General features: G+C 42.7%; 2 protein-coding genes across 2 annotated transcripts in view; both read right to left on the bottom strand.

Annotated features, from left to right (window-relative positions):
* Positions 1-14,294, bottom strand: part of HOPX (HOP homeobox) — a 147,237-nt gene extending 132,943 nt beyond the window's left edge. The window contains exon 1 of the mRNA XM_035004914.1: positions 14,276-14,294. The gene's annotated coding sequence lies outside the window, so the exon portion shown is untranslated. The remainder of the gene's footprint in view (positions 1-14,275) is intronic.
* On the bottom strand, positions 2,804-15,311 carry SPINK2 (serine peptidase inhibitor Kazal type 2). The gene is made up of 4 exons (XM_035004910.1): positions 15,177-15,311; positions 14,276-14,328; positions 5,758-5,867; positions 2,804-4,571 (listed from the first exon to the last, which is right to left on the bottom strand). Exons 1-4 carry the CDS (start codon positions 15,229-15,231, stop codon positions 4,526-4,528), a joined length of 264 nt encoding a protein of 87 aa, XP_034860801.1. The 5' UTR covers positions 15,232-15,311; the 3' UTR covers positions 2,804-4,525.
* Between the last annotated feature and the right edge of the window lie 11,645 nt (positions 15,312-26,956).

Below are 26,956 nucleotides of genomic sequence, written 5' to 3'. Positions count from 1 at the left end.
TCAAAAAAGCAGGCTGGTTGGTTGGTTTTTTATTTTATTTATTTATTTGACAAAGAGAGAGAGCATGAGCAGGGGGAGGGGCAGAGGGAGAAGCAGGCTCCCTGCCAAGCAGGGAGCCCAATGTGGGACTCGATCCCAGGACCCCAAGATCATGACCTGAGCCGAAGGCAGACACTTAACCAACTGAGCCACCCAGGCGTCCCCAGGCCGGTTTTTTTTAAAAGTATAGTTTTCTATAAAATAGCCAATAGCACCTTACATAAAGAGTTACAACAACATTGTGAAATAGGTATTGTTATCATCCTCACTTTACATATGAGGAAACAGAGTTAAATCATAACTTGCTCAATGAGTACAGACATGTGACTTTGAACTCATGTGCTTAGTCACTGCTATATCCAGGAATCACTTCTCCCTTTAATTAGACTTGTTTAAGTTGGGGTTTTTCCACTTTCAACCAAGAAAATCCTAATAAACAATCCAAATATAGCTCAGTAGAGACTAGATAAATAATAGCACAATAATATAATGGAATACTAGGTAGCTTTTAAAAAAAAGAAACTACGGGGCACCTGGGTGGCTCAGTTGGTTGAGCGTCTGCCTTCAGCTCGGGTCATGATCTTGGGTCTCAGGGTCCTGGGATCGAGCCCCGCATCAGGCTCCCTGCTCAGCAGGGAGTCTGCTTCTCCTTCTCCTCCCTCCCTGCCACTCGTGCTCACTCTCTTGCTCTCTCAATAAATAAAATCTTAAAAAAATAATAAAAAGAAATAAACAGAAGAAACTACATATATTAATATTAAAATAAACCTAATATAAGATAGAAAAGCAAGTTTATAGAAGATATATGTAAGTATATGTTTTAAGATAATAGACAAAAGTTTATACAAAAAAGGTTGGAAGTATTAACAGTTAAATGTCATAAAAACAATACTAAAGCAAAATTCTTATAATACATATTTACACTTGTGAATCTCTTTTGAAATATCATTATTATTAATTCTTTCTGACTATAAAAGCCTTCCCTTTCATTGTAGTAGGGAGTGGACAGGAGAAGAATGAGACTAAAACAGAGAGACCCTTTTACTTTACATGCTTCCAAATTGCTTGAATTTATTAGAAGAATTTATGTGATAACAACCCAACTCAAACTGCTATAAGCAAAAAAAAAAAAAAGTGTGTAGGGAGGGAATATTGAATGGACAGTGGGCCAGCTCACAAAATCCAAGGAAAAGCTGTCCAGCTAAGCCTAAACCATGGCAAGGTGGGCAACAGGAGGCCTCAGCCCTAGAACCAGAATATCGACTTTCACCAAGAGCCTCTGGGTCTTTTGTCTCCGCTTCCCTAGGCATGTCGGCCTCAGGCCCTCCTACTATAGTCTTTCTCCATGGTGAGGGGTCACGACTTCCTGCAGCTCCCCCAGGCACAGCCTCTCAATCTCACCACCGAGAAGGAAACAGGCTCTTCTTCCGAGGATGGACTCTGAATGGTCACAAACCCACTGCAGACCAACCCTGTGAGCAGGGTAGTGGGAATTACGACTTCAGCTTACCTCCAGAGTCGGCAGCTCTATTCAGCCAGAAGTTGGGAGTGGGGTGGAAAAGGAGAGGGGAAGACAGAAGCAATGTTTCTTTAGGGCAGAAGGGAGAGGTGCTGGGTACACCAAATGATTAATGTGTACTACACGAGCATAAATTTCTCTCAGAAAAAAATTTTAGAGCTATTTTCACCTTGTGTATGTGTAAATATATATTTTTTTCAAGTGACAAGGAGTGTGTACAATAACGTTCTCTGAAACAGTTTTATAATCATTAGAAGTTGTAAACAACCTATAGTTAACATCTGTTGATTTTTTTTCCTCTTGGATTGTCCCCTTTCCTCCCTCCGGACACAATGCACCCAATGTCCCATGTCAGCTGAACCAATTCTACACCACCGTACTTCCTGTGACCACAACAACCGGCCTGAAGCGTGGATGTGTAATCTAACATGAACCAATCAGGGTCTTTGTCCAGGACATTTTCTTTTCAGGTAGTACTAGTGTTGGGGCTGTGACTCTAGAAGATTTTTTTCACCTGGAGCTGGTAGAAAAGCATTATTTCCTGTCAGGTCAGGAAGCTGCCAAGATAGAATCTGGAACTTCCAATTTTGTCTCTTACACGTGAGGTGGGGCCAGCCTAAGAATGAAGCTGTTTATGCCAAAATAAACAGAGATGAGGGGCGCCTGGGCGGCTCAGTCGGTTGAGGGTCTGCCTTGGGCTCAGGTCATGGTCCCAGGGTCCTGGGATCGAGTCCCATATCGGGCTCCCTGCTCAGCGGGGAGTCTGTTTCTCCCTCTCCCTCTGCCCCTCCACCCCGCTTAAGCTCTCTCTCTCTCTCTCAAATAATAAATCTTTTTTAAAAATTACAAAAAAGAAAATAAAACAAAACAAAAAACCCAGAAATGAGACATGAGGACATGGGGACTCCTGATGCATTAGAGTCCCCAGTTGCCTCTGAGGCAAGTAAATACTAAATCTAGCCTCTGACGCTAACACTACCCTGCTCGCTCTTCTGCAAATACGACTACATGGGCCAATTAACTCCCTCTTTAGCCTAAGGCTGTTTGAGTTGGGATTCTTCCAGCTTCAACCAAGAGAATCCTAATAAACAATCTGAATATAGATCAATAGAGGCTGGAAACCTTATGGCACAATAATAAAATACTATGTAGCTTTTGAAAAGAACAATCTATATTAACGTTTAAAAAATCCCCGCATCAGGCTCCCTGCTCCACGGGAAGCCTGCTTCTTCTTCCTCCCCCACTCCCCCTGCTTGTGTTCCCTCTCTCACTGTGTCTCTCTCTGTCAAATAAATAAATAAAATCTCTAATATAAGGAGAAAAGCGAGTTTATAGGACAGGAGTATGTGTGTATACGTGTGTGTGTGCCTGTGTTTCTGTGTGTCTATATGGTTTGATATACACACACATACTTAGGGAGAGTGAAAAGGACACAATGTTCCAAAAGGTTAATACTGGTTACCTCTGGAGGCTTGTATGGGCATGACTTTCACTTTTTAAATATACTTGTGCATTTCTTAATTTTCCAAAGAGGATATACTACTTTTATAAAATGAAAATTTTAAGCCAAAAATAACTACAGAACATGAATTGTAACCCATGTATGTTATACAACTTCCCGCTTTGTTGCTTCTGTTCCATTTAAGAAACAGAGGGCTGGGCATTTGGAGACCCAGGCTTCTAGTCCAGATTTTCACTGTGTTCTATAACCTTGGGCAAGGTGGTTTGCTTCTGTGGGCCTCAGTTTCTTTCTCTCTAAGAGGGATACTGGAAATAACAGCAGCTACTATTTCCCTGGTTTCTATGTCCAAGCACTGTGCTAAATAGCTTCCTCTCAACAGCTCCCTGAGTTGAGCATTACCCCGTTTTCCATATATGAAAACCAAAGCACAAGTGTTGGAATCAGAATTCGAACTCAGGTTTAGCTGATGCCGAAGCCATATTCTTTCCACTACACACTCTCTTAGCCACCTCTTGCCTCATGGCTCATGGTTTCCTGGTGCTAGAAGCTAGCACTTACACCCAGGACTTGACCAAAATCTTCCACCTAGAAACATCATTCTAAAGTAATCCCCGTCACCTTTATCATTGCTAACGTTTATTCTTATGTTGTATCAAACTCGAAAACAGGATGTTGCAACCAGTACTACTGATATTTTGGACTGAAAAATTCTTTGTTGTTAGGAGCTGTCCTGGGTGCTGTAGGAGGTTGGCAACATCTCTGGCATCTACCCACTAGATGTCAGTGGTGCCCACCCTTCAACTGTGACACCAGAAATGCCTCCAGACACAGTGCCAGGTGTCCCCTGGGGGGGGGGGGAGTCACCCCAGGGTTGAGAACCCTGCTCTAAAAGGAGGAAAAAGCCAAGTACCTGCATTAACCCTGATGGGGAACTATTGAAAGAAGACACTGAATCTAGGAAATATTTCTACCCACATGATTCTGTGACTTACCAGCTCGCGTTACAATCTCACGCTCCAAGTGTCTCATGGGTGTGTGTCCTGTGCAGAACACTGTCCCACGTACCTATACATTAACTATGAAAGATGTGCAGGAAAGGGGAAGGAGAATAAATCTTGCTCTCTCAATAATGACTCCACTTCGCCATTATGAAATTCACCTTTGAGAGAAGAGCCACCAGGAGCCTGCTGAGTAAGAATGGGTATTCAACAGAGAACAGCACTACTTGAAGACAATGCTGATTTTATTCCAGCTAAATAAAGCAATGCACAAGGCACCTGGGTAATAAGCTTAACTCAAGGGGCAAAAGCCAAGAAACAAGGATTTTTTTGTGTTTGTTTTAATTATCAGTCACTGCACATAGCTCTCTTCCACACCTCCTCTCAGAAAGTGTGGGCTAACAAATCCCATGCAAAGGAACATAGGAAAGAGAAAAGGGGAAATGGAATTCATCCAGCATACTGTTGAAGGTGGTTTCTCTAAGTTCTCTTCTATAAACTGCTCCATCAACATGGTCCACTCCGGATTATTTTAATATCATGCCCATCTTCCCTGCAAATTGAACAACCATAAAGACACACTTATTACCCACCATACTGAAACTGTCCTGCTCTTTGTACCCAAAAGACCCATGTCATTACACATTAGATTCCTTCTTTTTTTTTTTTTTAAGATTTTATTTATTTATTTGAGAGAGAGAGAGAATGAGAGACAGAGAGCATGAGAGGAAGGAGGGTCAGAGGGAGAAGCAGACTCCCTGCCAAGCAGGGAGACCGATGCGGGACTCGATCCCGGGACTCCAGGATCATGACCTGAGCCGAAGGCAGTCGCTTAACCAACTGAGCCACTCAGGCGCCCCACATTAGATTCCTTCTAAGGGGATGCTGACTTAATCATTTTTAGAGCTAAACCTGGTAAACAATGAATGTGAAAGCCTCAACTCTGCCATTTTTTCCCTGTGAGTGACATTAGGGCATCAGGTGTAACACATACTACTTAGTATTCTCCTAGGCAGAATTATCAAGACCTATGTCCCAACTTGTAATGAAGGTTGTACAGGTTACCTGCACATGCCCTCTGAATTTAAAAGAATATTCGAGGGAACATTCGGTGGAACATACAACTCTTGATCTCAGCGTGGTGAGTTCAAACCCCACACTGCGTATGGAGCCTACTTAAAAAAAATTTTGGGGCGTCTGGGTGGCTCAGTTGGTTAAGCGACTGCCTTCGGCTCAGGTCATGATCCTGGAGTCCCTGGATCGAGTCCCGCATCGGGCTCCCTGCTCGGCAGGGAGTCTGCTTCTCCCTCTGACCCTCCTCCCTCTCATGCTCTCTGTCTCTCATTCTCTCTCTCTCAAATAAATAAATAAAATCTTAAAAAAAAATTTTTTTTAATAAAAAATATAGATAAATAAATAAATAAAATAAATGACTATTAGATATTTCACACAGTTTAACTATTAGATATACTCTTAATTTGGGGAAACTGCCCATCCATGGATAGTAACATAACCTGATTATCTGGCCTATAGTTGGTTAATCACAAATGCCATTCTCTAACTTTGACCTGGAAAATGCACTGAAGGAGTCTGTCTTTCTAAATGTCAGTTTGAAAACAGATAATGTCACATTTGATTCTGACATCCAAGAAAAGAGTTGCTACTTCCTAAGTAATCAAAAATCAAGAAAAGGACTAAAGAAAACTTGACTAGTCTATACTGTAAAATTATGATTTTACCTGATTTTCAAACACAGAGTACACTCATTGGGATAAGTGGACATGTCGCTTCCACACACGGGGCTAAAGTCTCTGGGACATCCTGGTAATTTATACTGATTGCAGCTTGGCTAGAAAAGAGAAAGGAGGACAGAAATTACAGAACTAAGACATTCTCATCACAAAATAGCTGAGGGTGGGCGCCTGGGTGGCTCAGTCGTTAAGCGTCTGCCTTCGGCTCGGGTCATGATCCCAGGGTCCTGGGATCGAGTCCCACATCGGGCTCCCTGCTCAGCAGGAAGCCTGCTTCTCGCTCTCCCACTCCCCCTGCTTGTGTGCCTGCTCTCGCTATCTCTCTCTCTGTCAAATAAATAAATAAAAAATCTTTAAAAAACAAACAAACAAACAAAATAGCTGAGGGGAAGACAAAGTCCCAAGTCTCCTAGATTTCCTAGAAACATCCTACAAAAATATTTGTTTTCCACACACAAAATGATTTTTTTTTTTCAAAGATTTTTTTATTTATTTATTTGAGAGAGAGAGAATGAGAGACAGAGAGCACATGAGAGGGGGGAGGGTCAGAGGGAGAAGCAGGCTCCCCGCCGAGCAGGGAGCCCGATGCGGGACTCGATCCAGGGACTCCAGGATCATGACCTGAGCCGAAGGCAGTCGCTCAACCAACTGAGCCACCCAGGCGCCCACAAAATGATTTTTCTAATGCAAAAACCAGATGCAACATTGAAGCAATGATTTAATACCTACTATGTAAGAAAAGGACCTCCCCAGTCTGGCTGATTTTTATTTATTCATTATTTTTTAATTTAATTTTATTTATTCGTTTAGAAAGGGAGGGGAGATAGGAGGGAGAGACGGAAAGAGAGACAGAGAAAATCTCAAGCAGACTCCACACCCAGAGCAGTGCCCGATGCAGGACTCGATCTCACGACCCTGAGATCATGACCTGAGCCAAAATCAAAAGTCAGACGCCCAAATGACTGAGCCACCCAAGTGCCCCAGTCTGGCTGATTTTTAAATGAAATTCCAAGACAGACCAACATACCCACTTTCCAATCCTCTAGCTTTGTAATTTGCACTCTACTACTATCTCCACATTAATGTTGTTACATTCCACCTTAATCCCTTGACATAATGTCAAGACAACTCAGGAATCTAATGTTTTATTCTGGACCTTTAAGATACTGGCATGTAACCAAGAGCACCCAAAGAAAGCAAGAGGTTCATAACTGGACCTTCCTTAGGGGTTGTTATGGGTTGAATTCTACCCACTCAAAAAGTGATGTTAAAGTCATAACCACCTCAGAAAGTGACCTTATTGGACATAGGGTCTTTATATAAGGAATTGAGTTAAAATGAGGTCAGTAGAATGGACCCTAATCCAATATGACTGGTGTCCTTATAAAAAGGGAAAATTTGGACATAGAGTCACAAACAGAGAGAAGATCACGTGAAGGCACAGAGAATGCCATTTACAAGCCAAGGAACCCGTGGGACTACCAGAACCTAGGGGAAAGGCATGGAACAGATTCCCCTCCCCCCCACCCAGCCCTCAGGAGGAACCAATTCTACCACCACCTTGATGTAGGACCTCTACCCTCCAGAACTGGGGGACAATCAATTTCTGCTGTTTAAGCCCCCCAGTTTGTGGTGCTTTATGACAGCAGCCCCAAGAAACTGATGGGGGTCATGGCACTCAATCCTGGGATTAGATGGATTTGAGGCCAGGCAGATAAAATATCTTGCTGTTAGCTTCTCATCTCCAGCAGGGCCAGGACTAGACGTGGTCATAGTGATCAGACTATGGTGTGCAGAGTCTCACTTTAACAAAGGTCAAACATATGGCCCGCTACCTTTCTGTTTTATATATTCACATTTATATATATATACTTGTTTTAGTAAATCGTGATCACTTTTCCTCACTTCAGAATAAAAGAGTCACCCTGTTTTAGCACTGAATAAATGCAACCATGTTTCTATTGATATTATCTGGATTTATAAAGACCTAAACAGTGCTGGCCTGGGGCCAACCTCTAAAGTACAAGAGGTTTTGTTGACCCTTTCCATCCTCCGTTCAGCCCTCATTTCGGAGCTTGATGTGCTCCCCGGGGCTCAGCAAGATGATGCCTTGTAGGGCCGCTCTCACAGGCCACATTGTAGGATGGCAGCACCATGCGCTCCTATTTTAAGTCTTTGTTACTTGCAGCCGAATCTAATCCTAACTGATACAAGAGATAGGACCTTTCCTTTGAATGTTTCAACTGCAGCTGACCCTTGAACAACATGGGTTTAAATGTATTTTCTCTTCCTTATGATTTTCTTAATAACATTTTCTTTTCTCTAACTTATAAAAATACAGATAAGATAAGGATGTAACACATACACAAAATGTGTATTAATCAACTCTTTTTTTAATTTTTTTGTAGAGAAGGAGAGAGAGGGAGGAGTGCAGGACGGGTAGAGGGAGAGAGAGAATCTTAAGCAGACTCCACACCCAGGTCAGAGCCCAAGGAGGGACTTGATCTCATGACCCTGAGGTCATGGCCTGAGCCGAAATCAAGAGTCAGATGATTAACCGAGCCACCCAGGTGCCTCTAATCAACTCTTTATGTTATCAGTAAGGCTTCTGGTGAACAGTAGGCTATGAGCAGTTAAATTTTAGAGTCAAGGGCGCCTGGGTGGCTCAGTTGGTTAAGCGACTGCCTTTGGCTCAGGTCATGATCCTGGAGTCCCTGGATCGAGTCCTGCATCGGGCTCCCTGCTCGGCAGGGAGTCTGCTTCTCCCTCTGACCCTCCTCCCTCTCATGCTCTCTCTCTCTCATTCTCTCTCTCAAATAAATAAATAAAATCTTTAAAATTAAAAAAAAAATTAAAAATAAATAAATAAATAAATTTTAGAGTCAAAAGTTATACTCAGATTTTTGACTATGGGAGGGGGGATCAGTACTCCCTAACCCCCACATTATTCAAGGGTCAACTGTAATTAAGAGTTCTTTGTGCTATCACTACAAAAATGATACCCATAATAAGTCCACACATAATAAGTCCATGATTTCCTGTTTTGGTTTCTTTAAAACAGGATTTCTTGGGGCACCTGGGTGGCTCAGTTGTTAAGCATCTGCCTTCAGCTCAGGTCATGATCCCAGGGTCCTGGGATTGAGCCCCACATCGGGCTCCCTGCTCCGTGGGGAAGCCTGCTTCTCCCTCTCCCTCTGCTTGTGTTCCCTCTCTCGCTGTGTCTCTCTCTGTCAATAAATAAATAAAATCTTAAAAAAAAATAAAAATAAAAAAATAAAATAAAACAGGATTTCTCAATCATAATTCACATTCTGGACCAGATAATTCTTTGGGGTGGGAGGTTATCCTGTCTGTTGTAGGATATTCTCTATCCACTAGATGCCAGTGTCATCCCCCCTATCATGAGAATCAAAAATAACAGTCTAAATGTCTGCTAGAGGGCAAAATTGCCCCCGGCTGAGAATCACTATTTTTTTTTTAAAGATTTTATTTATTTATTTGTCAGAGAGAGAGAGAGAGATCACAAGCAGGGGGAGCAGTAGGCAGAAGGAGAGGGAGAAGAAGGCTCCCCGCCGAGCAAGGAGCCCGATGCGGGACTCGATCCCAGGACAATGGGATCATGACCTAAGCTGAAGGCAGATGCCCAACCAACTGAGCCACCCAGGCGTCCCTGAGAATCACTATTTTAAAATACAGTGAAAATTTAAGGGACACCTGGCTGTCTCCGTCGGTAAAGAATGTGACTCTTGATCTTGGGGTTGTAGATTCGAGCCCCACGTTGGGTATAGAAATTATTTAAAAATAAAATCTTAAAAAAAGTACAGTGAGAATTTAAAACAACGTAATATACAATAGTTGTTTCACCTACACCTAATTCAACAGCAATTTTGTTTAGCAATTTGTCTTTTAGCAAGTCTTTCAAAAGCATTCAATTCAGTCCTCATATAAACTATGACTTTATTTCTTTACACTCATGTTTATGTTGTCCTTACATTTTTGGTTAAAATAAGGCTGGTAACTGCCATAACAGGCTTGTGAACTCACACACTTAAGTATGGGTAGGAATACAACTACACCGATGGGAAAAAGCCTACTGGCATACAAGAGAGTAGGCTATCTGTAGCCAGTAAGTGATCATTGTGCTGTGGAGATTGTTCAGAGAGAAAGGAGAGGGTCGTTTGTGAGTTGCTTAAGTGGAAGGGGTTCAGTGAGTGTTTAGTGTTAACAACTAGCCCCGGAGGACCCAGAGAAGGCTACCTGTGCACGTCACCTCAGAAGCTTAAAAACACTGATTTAGTACCATTTGCAATGACAAGGATGGAGCTAGTGAGCTAGGCAAAAGGAGTCAGAGAAAGACAAATACCATATGATTTCACTCATATGTGGAAATTAAGAAACAAAACAAACAAGCAAAGGGAAAACAAAACTGAGAGGGAGGCAAACCAAGAAACAGACTCAACTATAGAGAACAATCTGATGGTTACCAGAGGGGATGTGTGTTGCGGGGGGGAATGGGTGAAATAGGTGATGGGGATTAAGGAGAGCATTTGCTGTGATGTGAAATTAAGAAAAAGATCCATTTATAACAGCATTAAAAAGAATGAGCACCAGGTGATGAGCACCAGGTGATGTATGGAAGTGTTGAATCACTATATTATACACCTGAGAGTAGTATTACACTGTATGTTAATTAACTGGAATTTAAATAAAAACTTTTTAAAAACTTAAAAAAAAACAAAACAAGAAATTACTGATTTGGGGCCTCATGCCAGACCTACTCAATTAGAATCTCCAGGGTTAGAATCCATGTGTCTAGAGGTCCCTGAATTCTGATTCAGCTAGGACTGGGTTTAGGAACTGCTGTTCCCAATGATCTTGACATCCAGTCCACTTAGACTATGTATGGAACCTAAGGAGAATACACTGAGACACACAATTTGGCACACAATTTCAGGGAACCCCAGCTCTAGACCTTTCTTGCGTCCCCATTTTTAACCAAAACATATCTTGCCTATGCCCACTCTCTGACTGACTAGATAAACAACTAATCAAAATCAATCTATTTAGCCTGCAGGTCTTAGGGTTTTTTATATTCAACAGAAGCTTTCAAATGCTTTCATCTCAAAGAATGACTAATATATGGATTTTGAGGAGGACTAACAGGCTGGTAAGGAAGTTTTGTTTGTTTTGTTGTTTAAGCAGAAGACCTTTGATGTCTCTCAGATCCCCAAGGGATCTACCCAGCTGGAAGACAATGTTGGTATTCCAGGCTGTTTCCAGTCTAATTCTAATGATTTCAAAGCTAGCTTTGGCTATCCACCATTTAACTTTATTAAATTCAGGTTACTCACTTCCTGGATTTACTCTGAGCTGAGACATGAGGCTTTATGAACAAATACTTTTCACTCTTACCAATGAGGTCAAATAATTTCATTAATAAATTATGCCCCCACTAATCTTAGTTTTATAATAAAAAATTATATATATATATGTTATATATATATATTTACATATATATATAAAATTCATAACAAGTCCACCATCTAGGGAGGCTCTAAATTACACCCCACAACATGCCAACTACAGAGGAGAGTTTACCCATGGTAGACTGCTCCTCAGAGCTTTAGAAGACACTCTCATTCTGGAAGAGGACCACATCACATTTTTTTTTTTAAGATTTGTATTTATTTATTTATTTGTCAGAGAGAGACAAGCAGGGGAAGCAGCAGGCAGAGGGAGAAGCAGGCTCCCCACTGAGCAACGACCCCAATACGGTACTCGATCCCAGGACGTCGGTATCATGGACTGAGCCTAAGGCAGATACTTAACCAACCGAGCCACCCAGGCATCCCAGTCACATCACATTTTTACTTATTCCTTAGAATCAATTTAATTTTTGTAGAAGGATGTGATATGCTTCTAAGTAATTCTCTGAGCTTTATACTCTGAATCTTTTCTTTTGAAAGGTTCTCAAATACTTTACCAGATATATCCCCTCATTTGTTTATTCAATAAATGAAAAAGATTTTAAGATAGATGTTAGAGAAGTACAAAGACAAATTGAGTCCTGCCTGTAAGAAGTTCAGTGTAGAGGGTGCCTGGGTGGCTCAGTTGGTTAAGCGACTGCCTTTGGCTCAGGTCATGATCCTGGAGTTCTGGGATCAAGTCCCACGTCGGGCTCCCTGCTCAGCAGGGAGTCTGCTTCTCCCTCTGACCCTCCCCCCTCTCATGTGTCTTCTCTCTCTCAAATAAATAAATAAAATCTTTAAAAAAAAAAAAAAGTTCAGTGTATAGTAAGAAAATAAAAAATACACATGGAAAAAAATAAAATAATTTTGAAAAAAGAAATATACATGGTGGTAGATAGAATTTAGATTAGAGAGGTTTGAGAGAATGTCTACCTCAAGGAAATACAGCAGACTAACCAAAGGCACAGTGGTGAGGGAAGTGTTTGACCTGAGAGCAAAGCAGTTTAATTTAAAGGAGCTTCCAACACTCTTTCATAATAAAAACACTCAACGAACTAAGCAGAAAAGAGAACTTCCTCAACCTGAACATCTATAAAGATCTTCTATAAAAGAACATCTATAAAACCCCCACAGCTAACATTATACTTAATGGTGAAAGACTGAATGCTTTTCCCCCAAATTAGGAATAAGACAAGGATGTCCATATTCATTTGTTCTATTCAAGATGGCATAGAATATTCTAGCAAAGACAATTAGGCAATAAAATAAATAAAAGGCATCAGATTGGAAAGGAAGAAATAAAACTATTTCTGGTTTATATAAAATTTCTCTTTATATAGACAGGTCTGAGGAATACAAAAGGAACTATTACAACTAAAAAACAAGTCCAACAAGACTGCAGGATACAAGATCAATATACAAAACTCAATTGTATTTCTATACACTTGCAGTAAAACATCTGAAAATGAAATTAAGAAAAAGATCCATTTATAACAGCATTAAAAAGAATAAAATATTTAGGAATATATTTAACAGAAGAAGTATAAGAATTAAACACCGGGCGCCTGGGTGGCTCAGTTGGTTAAGCGACTGCCTTCTGCTCAGGTCATGATCCTGGAGTCCCTGGATCGAGTCCCGCATCAGGCTCCCTGCTCGGCAGGGAGTCTGCTTCTCCTCTGACCCTCCCGACCCTCCCCCCTCTCATGTGCTCTCTCTCTCAGTCTCTCTCTCTCAAATAAATAAAGAAAATCTTAAAAAAAAAAAAAAAAGAATTAAAAACCAACAACTACAAAACATTGTTGAAAGAAATTAAAGACCTAAATAAGTGAAAAGGCATCCCATATTCATGGATCAAAAGATTTAACTTTCTTAAGATAGCAATACTCCCTAAATGGTTCTACAGGTTCAATGCAATCCCTATCAAAAATCCCAACTGCCTTTTTTGCAACAGAAATTGGCAAACTGATCTTTAAATTCATATGGAAAGGCAAGTGACCCTGAAAAGCCAAGACAATCTTGAAGAAAAAGTTGGAGGATTCACACTTTCCCATTTTGAAACTTACTACAAAGCTACAGTAATTAAAACAGTGTGGCACTAACATCTGAAACTAATATAACACTGTATGTTAACTACTCTGGAATTAAAAACAAAACAAAATAGGGGTGCCTGGGCGGCTCAGTCAGTTAAGCACCCAACTCTTGGTTTCGGCTTACGTCATGATCTCAGAGTTGTGAGATGGAGCCCCACATTGGGCTCCCCACTCAACAGGGAGTCTGCTTTCCCTCTCTCTCTCTGCCTGCCCCTCCCTGCACCATGCCCTCTCTTTCTCTCTAAAATGAATAAATAGGCATGCCTGGGTGGCTCAGTCAGTTAAGTGGTTAAGTGGTTAAGCATCTGCCTTCAGTTCAGGTCATGATCCCAGGGTACTGGGATTGAGTCCCGCATCCAGCTCCTTGCTCAGCAGGGAGCCTGCTTCTCCCTCTGCCTGCCGCTTCCCCTGCTTGTGCGCTTGCTCTCTTTCTTTCCTTCTCTCTCTCTCTGACAAATAAGTAAATAAAATCTTTAAAATGAATAAATCTTAAAAAATAATAAAACAAAAAACAATGTGGCAATAGCATAAGGATAGAAGAGCACAAGCTATGAGAAAGCAGTGGAAAGTACAGGCAGAAAGATAGGCTGCAGTAAGGACACTCTGTGAACATTATTATCTAGATAATGTTCATAAAATGTCTAGTACAAGATATAACCATTAGACCAAGGACCTTTTGAATCATCAAAGAAACTATTAAAGGAAACAAAGTGCTGAGGCCTTCAAGGACTGAGCTATTTTCAACCAAAATTTACAATTTTGATCTGCATCAAAAAGTCTGCCTTAGAATCTGATTTCTGAAGAGACAGTCAACAGTTTCAAAAGTGGCAGGTCCAAAAAAAAAAAAAAAAAGAACAGGTGGCAGGCCAGACTTGAAAACCAGCCCCAACCCAAACCGTCTGGACTTCACTATATTAGTGGAAACAATTCAGGTGGTTTCCTACTTACTGTTCTGTATTCTGAATGTTGGTCAAACTCAGAGCTCAAAGAGTCCAAAGAGACTGCAAGAAGAAAACAGACATTAAAGTATATGATTAAGGTCAATTCTTACTCTTTTAGAATCCAGCCTGTGATTTATCCCGGCCACACCCTCTCCCGTTCTCTTAGATGCCTACCTTCTTTGATCAGCCCCCATTGCCCAGCCCCACGCCCCCAAAGAAGGGTATTGTTTTCTGGCACCTCTCCTGGCAGACACACAGAAGTAACACTTGGTCCAGGTTCTGTAATTGACCTCCCTAACAGGCTTGCTTGAGAAAGAACTTCGGAGCTACGGAATAAAAGAGAAGGAACTCTTAATAATTCACGATATTCTTCTCCTCTGTGGCTCAGGGTAACAAACGCAAAACTTAACGTTAGGCGCTACCGTTTTAACTCCAGTTTCGCGTGGGCGTCAAATCTGGCCGGACTAAAGCCCCTTTCTCATAAGCCTCAGCGTGCCTGGCGCGCTTGGCATTCCCAAGCCCTATTCCCGTCCATCTCCCGCAGAGGTTCGGTAGGGCCACTGTGTCCATAAAAAAACAACTTCTGATCTTGGGTTCCAGATAATCTGCTTCAAGGGAGAAAGAGCAGACAGCAGGGTGTCGCGACGAAGGAGCCGGGAGCCAAGGCCAAGCAAGGACGAAAGCGCATCACTGCCTCCACCGCCACCCGCCAGCCCTGCACGCCCCGCAGTTCGCGCTCCCTAGACGACCGCAGGCCGCGGGAACCGCCAGTAACGGGTGCGCCGAGGGCCGCCAGGGGGCCGGGATCCGGGGTGGGTAGCCCGGGGGCCAGACCCACCCTCTGATACTCCTCCACGCCACCCGCACCCCGTCCTGGCCGACCAGGCCCGGTGAGCGGTGAGCGTTACCTGCCAAGTCCCCGGCCAGGAGCAACAGCACCAAGCGCACGGCTAAGAGCGCCATGCTCCCTCTGTGGCCAGCCGTCAGGTCACCGCCCGCTCCCGCGACGCGCGACGAGCACCGCGCGACCAGGTCGGAGGGGCGACAGGCTGGCCTGGGGGAAGGGGCGGGGGCGGGGCTACGGGGGGAGGGGCCGTTGTTACCCCCACCCTGCCGTCCCGCCGAGGATGGGGGTGAGCAATTAAGGGCAAGGTCTCTCCCGGCCGCAAACAGGAACCTCGTGAGAGCCCTGGGGGCAACTCTGGGGGCTCTGCCAGCCAACCCCTACTTCTTCAGCATCTACTCTGTCCGAGGCAGTGTTTTGGCGCTCGACTAAACAAAGGGGGTCCCCGCTCTCGGGAAGTTTTCTAGTGTAGGTGTTGGGGATGGGGTGACGCAGGAAATACCAGGTGAGTCCACGCAATAATTTCTCAAATTAGGTGCTAGAGGGTGTTGGGAGAAGGGGAAGACTTTCAGAGGCGGCATTTGAACTAGAAACTGAAGGGTGAGAGAAAGGAAGCCCGGTGAAGAGGAAAGGCTCAAGGAAAAGCCAGTGCAGAGATCCCGAAGCAGGAACCAGCTCAGGGTTTCAGCTGGAGCCGCTGGTGAGGGACAGGGAAGGGGGAGGGAGGTGGAAGCCAAGGCCAGTAGCCCGTGTGATGGTGTAGGCCACGATAAGGAATTTGGACTTGTTCTGGTTGCAGAAGAAAACAGCAGATCAAAGGTATTTGCGAATCATGGATCCAAGCCCAGTGAGAGAGTATAGCAGAGGTCCAGATCAGAGCCCTGGGACACTCCTGGATGCAGAGGAGTGACCCATGTGGAGAAGAAAGCTGTGAAGGAGGAAGAAAACCAGGCCAGAGTCGGGTTAGGGAACACTGGGGAGGTAATGTGAGCATATCACTAGCTGCCGTGAGGCTGAGAATTTGGCAGACTGAGCATGGTCATGGGCTTTAGCAAGATATAGTCACTAATGGCCCTAAGAAGGACTAGTTCAGAGAAGTGATGGGGTCCAGGGCCCAAATGGCAAGGGTTAAAAGGGATGAAGTGAGAAAGTGGAGACAGAAAGTTTAGATAACTCTTGGGAGTTTGCTATAAAAAGGAAGCCAGATATGGGCAGGAGGTAGCCTACGAGACTTCCAAAATGTCTTTTGAGGGTCCCGTCAAAGCTCTCCAATGTCTTCCCACCTTGCTAGGAGTAAAAACGAAAGTCCTTACTATGGCCTCTAAAACCTCTGCTGGTCTCTTACTGTTCCTCCTTGACTCACTCTTCCCAGCTACACTGGCCTCCTTGCTCCCATCCAGGGGCCTTAGCATTTGCTGTTCCCTCTGCCTAGATATCTACATAGCTTCTTCCTTCCCTTCCTTTTGTCTCTGTGCAAACAGCCCCATACCAGAAATGCCTTCCCTGACCATAAATAATAAGTTAGTAGGGGCGCCTGGGTGGCTCAGTCGGTTAAGCGTCCGACTTCAGCTCAGGTCATGATCTCGGGATCCTGGGATTGTGTCCCTTCCCCTCAGGTTCTCCACTCAGTGGGAAGCCTGCTTCTCCCTCTCCCTCTGCCCCTCGACCCACTTGTGCTCTCTCTCTCTCTCAAATAAATAAATAAAATCTTAAAAAAAAAAAAGTTAGTACTGCCCCCTTCCTATTCCCCTTACCGTCCTTTGTTTTCCCTACCCATGGAATTTATCTTGACTTTTTTTTTTTTTAAACTTTGTGACACTCTCTACTTGTTTAAGCTCCAAGAGGGGAGTAATTCTTTTTTGGTTTACTGGTTTATCTCCAGCACCTAGAAGAGTGCCTCACATGAATCTCAGCAGCTCAACAAGTATTAAATGAATAAGTGAGGGATTCCTAGGGAATCAGGACCTTACCTAAAAGGACGGTCAGAATAAAACAAATCACTAGTGTGCATAAGCAAAATGGCTCTTTGGGTTAAGGAGGAGTTAAACCTTAATTCCTGGGTTTGTATGCATTCATTTTTGCAGCATCGCATAACATGGCTGTGAAGAGTTTTGCAGTTGAAGACTCAGCTCTGCAAGTCACCAAATGAGCTCTGAACCTCAGAGCTTCCACTTCCGCCTTCTCCTTGTAAAATGGTAGTATAATCATAGAATCTTGTGAGTATGAAATGAGGTAATGTACATAAATGTGCTGAGACATGGCAGAACTCAATACATTTTAGTCCCTTTCTATTTTCTCCACGATGGCATTTGTCAAGAGGGCAGTAACTCTGTTCCTAGGCAGTCCGGCGTCTGCTCCTATTTCAGGTCACATTGGCCATCGTGTTGTCACAGGGCCATTGCAGTCTGGATGCAGCAACATTGTCTGTCTCTCTTTCTTGCCTATCCCTAGTGCCTAGCACTGGGCCTGGCGCAAGCGCAGTAAATGTTTGCTGAATTAGTGAATCTCGGAAACGTTAAACTGACATCACAACGAGCAAATAGACCAGAAAGGGGGAGGCATAGGATCCAGGAAACAAGAAATCAAACCCAAGAAAGAGTTGTTAGGGTAGATCCTAATCCAATATGACTGGTGTCCTTATAAGAAGAGGAGATTAGGACACAAACGAAACAGAGGGAGAACCTTGTGAGGATCCAGAAGACAGCCATCTGCAGTCCAAGGAGCATGGCCTAGAAGAAAGCAAACCTGTCAACACTGTGGTCTTGAACTTCCAGCTTCTGGAACTGCAAGAAAATACATTTCTGTTAGTTAAGCCACTCAGCCTGTGGTACTTTGTTATGGCAGCCCTAGCAAACTAGTATATGAATGTGATAAAAATAAATAAGTAAATAAATACATGCATGCATCATTTCATATTAAAAGATTTCATTTTAGGAAATTTAACAAAAGAAAGCTTATTTTGACAGAAACACATACATTAATGCTCTCTAACAATAACTCATATAGTATTGGAGAATAATATTGATTTACTGATTTTTTTTCTCCCTAAACAAGCACCCTTTGAGATACTTGCTAATTCTGAATACAAATTTTGGTAACTGTTCAGCAAATCTGAATGAGAAGTTTGGAGAAAGAGAAATAATTTTACTAAAGAGGCACAGCAAGTTAGTGAATTGGCAGATCCATTTCTTTTCTGCTTCCTACGCCTCTGTGTCAAATGCTGACCCTGTGAAATATTCCCTGTATCGGTTAGGGTCCAGTCTAGAAAACAGGAGCCTCACTAGGAATTCTCCCAAAGAGAATTGAACATAAGGCATAAGCCAGGCCAGTATTGGAAAACTCAAAAAGGCAGAAAGGGAACAATGAGGTAACACACAAAGATGGCAACCTCAAGCCATAGGTATCACCCCTAGGTCTGGGGAGAAAGAAGAGGTTGAGATTATCTAGAAATTCGGAGGAGAGTTGCCAGAAAGTGGAGACTCAGACCTCTGAGCAGGGATGTTGCGAGCCTAGTATTGATGGGTCTGAGGGAGCACAGTGAGGCCGTCTGAGACGTGTGACAAAGCCAGAGACTGGAAGCAGCTGCTACAGCCAGTGAGGGGACATTTGGGTGGGGAGGGGGGCGGGGGACCCCACTGGAAGAAATAGCCAGCATGCAGGATCAAGTCTCTCCTCGGTCCTGCCTTGCAGGGTCCCCCTAACACATCCTGTTGGAAACCTCAGGAAGCCAGCTGGCAAAGCAGAAATGAATTCTAGCCTCACAGAGTCCGGAAGGGTGGTTTCAGAGCTGATATGCGATAATCTAATGACTGTCACAGTCTCGTATCCCACCCTTTGATTTTAGCAAGCTCAAGTACTGGGATGAGAAGACAATATGCAGTTTTAAACTCCATCTGGCACCACACCTGGCTGAGTTCTGACTAGTGTCATGTTTGAGGCCAGAGGGTACATTTGGAATGAGTTGTGTTAATTTCTGAGTCACATAATGTAAGTTCTTGGAATAAAGGCCATAAAATGAAGATGGCTTATTTTGCCAAAGACTTTCATCAAGGACTATATATGTTATATATATTATACACACACACACACTCTCTCTCTCAACTTTGTTAGATTTCTATTGCCAAATAACAAATACTTGCTTATAAACACCTTTGTCTCTGATGCTTCAGGAATACAAACTGAAATCTGAGCATAGACTCAGGAACAATGCTTAGAGTTGTGTTAGTAGGAATTTCAGCTTCAAAAAGAAAGCCATTGGGGCACCTGGGAGGCTCAGTCGGTTAAGTGCCTGCCTTCGGCTCGGGTTGTGATCCCAGAGTTCTGGGATCGAGCCCCGCATCGGGCTCCTTGCTCAGCGGGGAGCCTGCTTCTCCCTCTGCCTGCCACTCCCCCTGCTTGTGCTCTTTCTCTGACAAATAAATAAATAAAAATTAAAAAATATTAAAAATAAAAAAGAAAGCCATTTACCCCTCAAGATAGATTTATTATAAATGTATGTGGGTGGATGCTGCTGCCTTCATGTAATTTGGTTCCAAACAGTGATATTGCAACTTAGAAATATTTTACACCATGGTGTTTTCATATAGTCGTCTCCGCATTTGTTAACCAGAAACAAGAGTCAACATGTTTTGTAAAGGGCCAGAGAGTGAATACTTGAGACCTTGTGGATCAGGCAGTCTGTCCCAATGAGGCAGCACTGCCATATTATAGTACAAAAGCAGACATAGACCATAATTCAAAGAAAGGGCATGGCTGTGTTCCAGTGAAATATGAATTTAAGTGTAAAATGTGAAACTGTTAGATTTTAAATTGCATCAAAAAGAATTTAAAAAGCACAAAAAGCATAAAATATGTAGGAATAAATTTAACCAAGGAAGTAAAAGACCAGTACTCTGAAAACTATAAAATATTGATGAAAGAAATTGAAGATGACACAAAGAAATGGAAAGATAGTCTGTACTCATTGACTGGAAGTTCATATCGTTAAAACGTCCATACTACCCAAAGCAGTCTACATACTAGGTATTTATCCAAAGAAAACAAAAACACTAACTCAAAAAACATATGCACCCCTATATTCATACCAGCATTATTTACAATAGCCAAGGTATGGAAGCCACCTAAATGTCCATAAGTAGATGAATGGATAAAGAAGATGTAATATACGTGATAGAATATTATTCAGCTATAAAAAAGAATGAAATATAGGGGCACCTGGGTGGCTCAGTTGGTTAGTGTCAGACTCTTGATTTTGGCTCAGGTCGTGATCTCAGGGTCCTGAGATCGAGCCCCATGTCAGGCTCCCTGCTGGGCCTAGAGTCTGCTTAGAATTCTCTCTCTCCCTCTTCCTCTGCCCCTCCCCCTGCTTGAGCTCTCTCCCCCCCAAAAAAATTAAAATTAAAAAAGAGAAGAAAAGAAAAAATAATGAAATCTTGCCGTTTGTAATAACATGGATGGACCTAGAAGGTATTATGCTAACTGGAATAAGCTAGACAGAGAAAGACAAATATATATGATTTCACTTATATGTGGAATTTAAAAAACAAAACAAGTGAACAAACAAAACAAAACAGGCTCATAAATACAGAGAACAAGCAGAGGAGCGCAGCGGAAGTGTGCTGGGCCCATAAATACAGAGAACAAACTGGTGGTTGCCAGAGGGGAGGGGGGTGGGGAGATGGGTGAAATAGGTGATGGGGATTAAGAGGTTCAATCCTCCAGTTATAAAATAAACAAGATACAAGGATGTAATGTATACATTACATAGGGAATTTAGTCAATAGTATTATAACAACTTTGTATGGTGACAGATGGTAACTGGTCTTATTGTGGTGACCAATTTTTATAAAGTTTTTTTTTTAAGTTTATTTATTTACAATCTCTAAACCCAGTATGGGGCTCGAACTCACAACCCTGAGATCAAGAGTTGCACGTTCCACCGACTGACCTTGTAAACCTGAAACCAATACAATATTGTATGTCAATCATTCTTCAAAAAAGAAAAAAATCTTCAAAAAAAGATTTTAGAGAAAAATATAGCAGAAAACCTTTATGGTCTAGGAAAAGTGTTCTTAGACTTGACATGAAGAGCATGATTTACAAAAAGAAAAATTGGTTAATTGGTCCTCATCAAAATTAAAAATCTTTGCTCTGTAAAAGACCTTGTGATGAGGGGGCGCCTGGGTGGCTCAGTTGGTTAAGTGTCTCCCTTCAGCTCAGGTCATGATTTCAGGGTCCTGGGACCAAGCCCTGCCTCAGGCTTCCTGCTCAGCAGGGAGTCTGCTTGTCTCTCTGCACCTTCCCAACTCATTCTCTCTCTCTCTCTCTCTCTCAAATAAATAAAATCTTTAGGGGCGCCTGGGTGACTCAGTCAGTTAAGCGGCTGCCTTCGGCTCAGGTCATGATCCCAGCGTCCTGGGATCAAGCCCCATGTCAGGCTCCCTGCTCAGTGGGGAGTCTGCTTCTCCCTCTCTCTCTGCCTGCCTCTCTGCCTACTTGTGCTTTCTCTCTATCTCTCTGTCCAATAAATAAATAAAATCTTTATTAAAAAAATAGACCTTGTAAAAAAATTTAAAAATTTAAAAAATTAAAAATATACCTTGTAATGAGGATGAAAAGACAAATATAGACTGGGAGAAAATGTTTGCAAACCACATATCCAGCAAAAACTTTTATCTAGAATATATAAGGAGATCTCATAACTCCAGAGTAAAAAAAAAAAAAGCTGATTAGAAAATAGACAAATTTATGAGCAGGCATTACACGAGAGAGGATATATAGATGGCGAATAAACACAGGAAAAGATGTTCAACATCATTAGCCATTAGGGAAATGCAAATCACAATGAAATACCATTACATAGCCATCAGGATGGCTAAAATAAAAAATATTAGTAACATCAAATGCTGTCAAGGTTGTGGAGAAACTGGATCATTCACTGTTGGCAGGAATGTCAAACAGTACAACTATTCTGGAATACAGTTTGGTAGTTTCTTAAAAAAACTAAGCATGCAGGGGCACCTGGGTGGCTCAGTCGTTATGCATCTGCCTTCGGCTCAGGTCATGATCCCGGGGTCCTGGGATCGAGCCCCGCATCGGGCTCCTTGCTCAGTGGGAGGCCAGTTTCTCCCTCTCCCACTCCCCCTGCTTGTGTTCCCTCTTGCTGTGTCTCTCTCTGTCAAATAAATAAATAAAATCTTAAAAAAAAAAAAAAAACTAAGCATGCAAATACCATATGACCCAGCAATTGTACTCTTAGGCATTTCTCCCACAGAAATGAAAGCTTGTGTTTGCACAAAAGCCTGAACATGAATGTTCATTGCAGCTTTATTTCTAATAGCCAAAACCTGGAAACAACCTAAGTATCCTTTATCAAGTGAACAGCTAAACTATGGTAATTCATACCAGAGTACTACTCAACAGTAAACATGAATCAACAATTGATTCATGCAACAATGTGGGTGAATCTCAAGGGCATTATGCTGAGTTAAAGAAACCCAATCTCAAAAAGCCAAAAAACAGACAAATAGTGGTCAAAACTCAGAGTTTACTGAAAGCATTTTTTGCTAGCTCATTACATACGGTTCTCAGAATTTTAACTTACCAGCAAATTTAAATTATACTAATTTATCAAGAAGTATTTTAATAATCAAGAATTATCAAGAATTATCAAGAAGTATTTATGACTCGGGGCGCCTGGGTGGCTCAGTTGGTTAAGCGACTGCCTTCGGCTCAGGTCATGATCCTGGAGTCCCAGGATCGAGTCCCGCGTCAGGCTCCCTGCTCGGCAGGGAGTCTGCTTCTCCCTCTGCCCCTCCCCCCTCTCATGTGCTCTCTGTCTCTCTCATTCTCTCTCTCTCAAATAAATAAATAAAATCTTTTTTAAAAAAAAGTATTTATGACTCTTACCACAAAGAAATGTTTAGAGCCCTCTTTGAAATATAGGTAGGTAACCTCCAAGGTCACAATTTGGAAGTTAAAAAAAAAGTTTTTAAGGGGCGCCTCGGTGGCTCAGTCAGTTAAGCATCTGCCTTCAGCTTGGGTCATGATCCCAGGGTCCTGGAATGGAGTCCCGCATCGGGCTCCTTGCTCGGCAGGGAGCCTGCTTCTCCCTCCCCCTACTTGGTAATGTCTCTCTCTCTCCGTGTCAAATAAATAAATAAAATCTTTAAAAATAAAAATTTTAAAAATTTGTTAAGATAATTATTCTTTTTTTTTAAGGTTTTTATTTATTTATTTGATAGAGAGAGAGACTGAGAGTGGGAACACAAGCAGGAGTGGAAGAGGGAGAAGCAGGCTTCCAGCCGAGCAGGGAACCTGATGAGGGGCTCGATCCCAGGATCCCAGGACGTTGGGATCATGAACTGAGCCTAAGGCAGACGTTTAATGACTGAGCCACCCAGGCGCCCCAAGAGAATTATTCTTTAAATGAAACCATACTCACTATCCAGAAGGATATGTGATTCTAGAAACGTCATTTATTTTATTCATTTATCCATTCCACAAATATTTCAAAACGCTATAAATGCACTGTCCCAGGAACCAGATTAGCAGTGAGCAAAGCCTACTAAAAATCCCTGCCCCCTGGGGCGCCTGGGTGGCTCAGTCAGTTAAGGGGCTGCCTTTGGCCCAGGTCACTGATTCCAGGGTCCTGGGATCAAGCCCCACGTCAGGCTCCCCACTGAGCGGGAGCCTGCTTCTCCCTCTCCCTCTACCTGCCACTCCCCCTGCTTGTACTCTCCCTCTCTCTCTAATAAAAAATAAAAAATCCTTAAAAAAAAAAATCCCTGCCCTCAAAAAGCAGGGATTAATTCTAATATCTAGTGATATTACTATGATAAAAGGCCCTTAAAAAAACAACTACAGGGCGCCTGGGTGGCTCAGTTGGTTAAGCGACTGCCTTCAGCTCAGGTCATGATCCCAGGGTCCTGGGATCGAGTCCCGCATCGGGCTCCCTGCTCAGCGGGGAGCCTGCTTCTCCCTCTCCCACTCCCCCTGCTTGTGTTCCCTCTCTTGCTGTGTCTCTCTCTGTCAAATAAATAAATAAAATCTTAAAAAAAACCAAAAAACAAAACTACAAACTGTTCAAGTAATGGTCACCATCAATGTATATATAGCCCACTCCTAAATGATTACAGAAGACCCATGGGTCAGAGAATGTTTTTATAAAAATTTAGTCAGTATAGTAAATCAAACCATATAAATAGCATAAGTATATGTTGTCATTCCTAGGCTTGTCTTGGACCAGCATTTTATCAAATCTCATCTAAATAGAAATTACTGAGAGTCATCTGGCTGGCTCAGTTGGTGGAGCATGAGACTCTTGATCTCAGGGTCATGAGTTCAAGCCCCATGGTGGGTGTAGAGATTACTAAAAATAAAATGTTTAAAAAAAAAATTATTGAAGTACTAAAGGCACTGTGGAAACTTTAACTGGGTCCTCTGAATCCAAGCCAAATCTTTGTGGGGCTTTCGAAAACGTAGTTTCTTTTCTTAAAAATTGTTATTAACATTAACAAAAAATGAGTTTATTCTTATTATTTAAATGAGAATGTTTTCTAAATTTCTCAATTTTAATTTCTAATCTGATTAAGCTTGATAGACATAACAGGAAACACTCTTTGAGATCTTCAATAATGTTTAAGAGTATTAAAATTTGGTATAGGGGCCACCTGAGTGGCTCAGTCGGTTAAGCATCTGCCTTTGGCTCAGGTCATGATCCCAGAGTCCTGGGACTGAGTCCCGCATCAGTCTCTCTGCTCTGTAGAGAGCCTGCTTCTCCCTCTCCCCCTGCCTGCCGCTCCCCCTGCTTATGCTCTCTCTCTCTGTCAAATAAATAAATAAAATATTTTTTTTAAATGTGCTTGCAACAATGTGGATGAAACTAGAGAGTATTATGCTAAGCGAAATAAGTCAATCAGAGGAAGACAATTACTATATGATCTCACTGATACGTGGAATTTAAGAAACAAAACCTGAGGATCATAGGGGAAGAGAGGAAAAAATAAAACAAGACGTAATCAGAGAGGAAGACAAACCATAAGAGACTCTAAGTCATAGGAAACAAAGAGGATGGCTGGAGGAGAGGTGGGTGGGGGAATGGGGTAACTGGATGACGGACATTAAGGAGGGCACGTGATGTAATGAGCACTGGGTGTTATATAAGACTGATGAATCACTGACCTCTACCTCTGAAACCAGTAATACATTATATGTTAATTAATTGGATTTAAATTAAAAAAAATAAAAAATAAATTTAGTCTAGGTCTCCAAGACCAAAATATTTGAGATCATCTGCTGTATGAAACAGATATTATGGGACGCCTGGATGGCTCAGTCATTAAGCGTCTGCCTTCAGCTCAGGTCATGATCCCAGGGTCCTGGGACCGAGCCCCACATCGGGCTCCCTGCTCAGCGGGAAGCCTGCTTCTCCCTCTCCCACTCTCCCTGCTTGTGTTCCCTCTCTCACTGTATCTCTCTCTGTCAAATAAATTTTAAAAATCTTTAAAAAAAATAGATGTTATGCCCATTTTATGGTTATTGTAGTGGGGCCCAAAGAAGATCAAGAAGATATCTTTTAAAAGACAAACCCGGGGCGCCTGGGTGGCTCAGTTGGTTAGGCGACTGCCTTCGGCTCAGGTCATGATCCTGGAGTCCTGGGATCGAGTCCTGCATCGGGCTCCCTGCTAGGCAGGGAGTCTGCTTCTCCCTCTGACCCTCCTCCCTCTCATTCTCTCTGTCTCAAATAAATAAATAAAATTAAAAAAAAAAAAAGACAAACCTAATTCTGTCTCCTTTTCCTTTCTATTCAGCTCTGTGATGTAGATACTCACTTCATCCTCTGAAACGAACATATCTTACTGTATAAGTTTGGCAGCCCAACATGTATATTCCTTATTACCTCTGTCATAAAGTTTAAACTTTTAAGAAAAATTATTGAAAACCTGGAAATAAGGCAAAGTATTACTATGTACCTTTTCAAAGTCTGGACTGGAGTATTGTCTAAGAAGCCCGAGTGGGGCTCATCTGACTCTACATCTTATTTGGCTTGTTATTTACTGTCGACAGGGCCTAGAGTCTGTAAAGTCAGATATTAACCTGGGGGGGTAAGTGGCAAATGATACTGTCAGGTAGAAAAGGTAACTCCAAAGGTTACCACGTTCTTACTCTGACGATAGAAAGCAGTGCTGGTTGCCTGTGATGTTGCAGTCTTATTCCCAAGTTCTTTTCCCCACAGACTGTGTATTTACTAGTGTCTTCCATTCTCCTTGGAACTGGGTTTCCTGTCCTGCTGGCTCCCTCACTAATGGGTTAAGTAAAAAGAACAAATAAGAGGCCAGTTTGCATCACACACGCGGAGGGAGGTGGTTCTGATTTGGGAAGACCAGCGTGTAGGACGGCCAGCGTGACTTCTCGAGAGAAAGCCAAGAGTTCAGTTTGCTTCTTCAGCGAATCCAGGGTGAGGCTCAGGATTCCGCACTTCTGCGGGTGCAGTAGAAACAGATGCTGGTCCGCGGACCACACCCTGGGTAGCAAGGGGGTAGGCCAGAGCATAAGCGCGTGTGGGAATGGCCAGAGCTCAAAATGGAACCCGACGGAGATGAATGTGGAATTAGAACAGGCTCCTTAGGGCGCCTGGGTGGCTCGGTTGGTCAAGCATCCGCCTTCCGCTCAGGTCATGATCCTGGAGTCGCTGAATCAAGTCCCGCATCGGGCTCCCTGCTCAGTCGGGAGCCTGCTTCTCCCTCTGCCTCTGATACTCCCCCTGCTGTGCTCGCTCTCTGTCAAATAAATAAACTTAAAAAAAAAAAAAAAAAAAAACAGGCTCCCTAGTAAAAATCATCA

This window comes from Mirounga leonina, unplaced genomic scaffold, assembly GCF_011800145.1.
Source record: "Mirounga leonina isolate KUSES-001 unplaced genomic scaffold, KU_Mleo_1.0 Mir_129, whole genome shotgun sequence".
Lineage (NCBI taxonomy): Eukaryota > Metazoa > Chordata > Mammalia > Carnivora > Phocidae > Mirounga > Mirounga leonina.
Note: the sequence above shows the minus strand (reverse complement) of the source record. Positions and strands in the feature narration are given on the sequence as shown.

Excerpts from the sequence above, each read along its gene's own strand:
- SPINK2 (XM_035004910.1), bottom strand. The coding sequence starts at position 15,231 with ATGGCGCTCTTAGCCGTGCGCTTGGTGCTGTTGCTCCTGGCCGGGGAC. Across the intron at positions 14,329-15,176 it reads CCTGGCCGGGGACTTGGCAG|TCTCTTTGGACTCTTTGAGC; the intron begins GTAACGCTCACC and ends TTCTTCTTGCAG. Across the intron at positions 5,868-14,275 it reads AACATTCAGAATACAGAACA|CCAAGCTGCAATCAGTATAA; the intron begins GTAAGTAGGAAA and ends TCTCTTTTCTAG.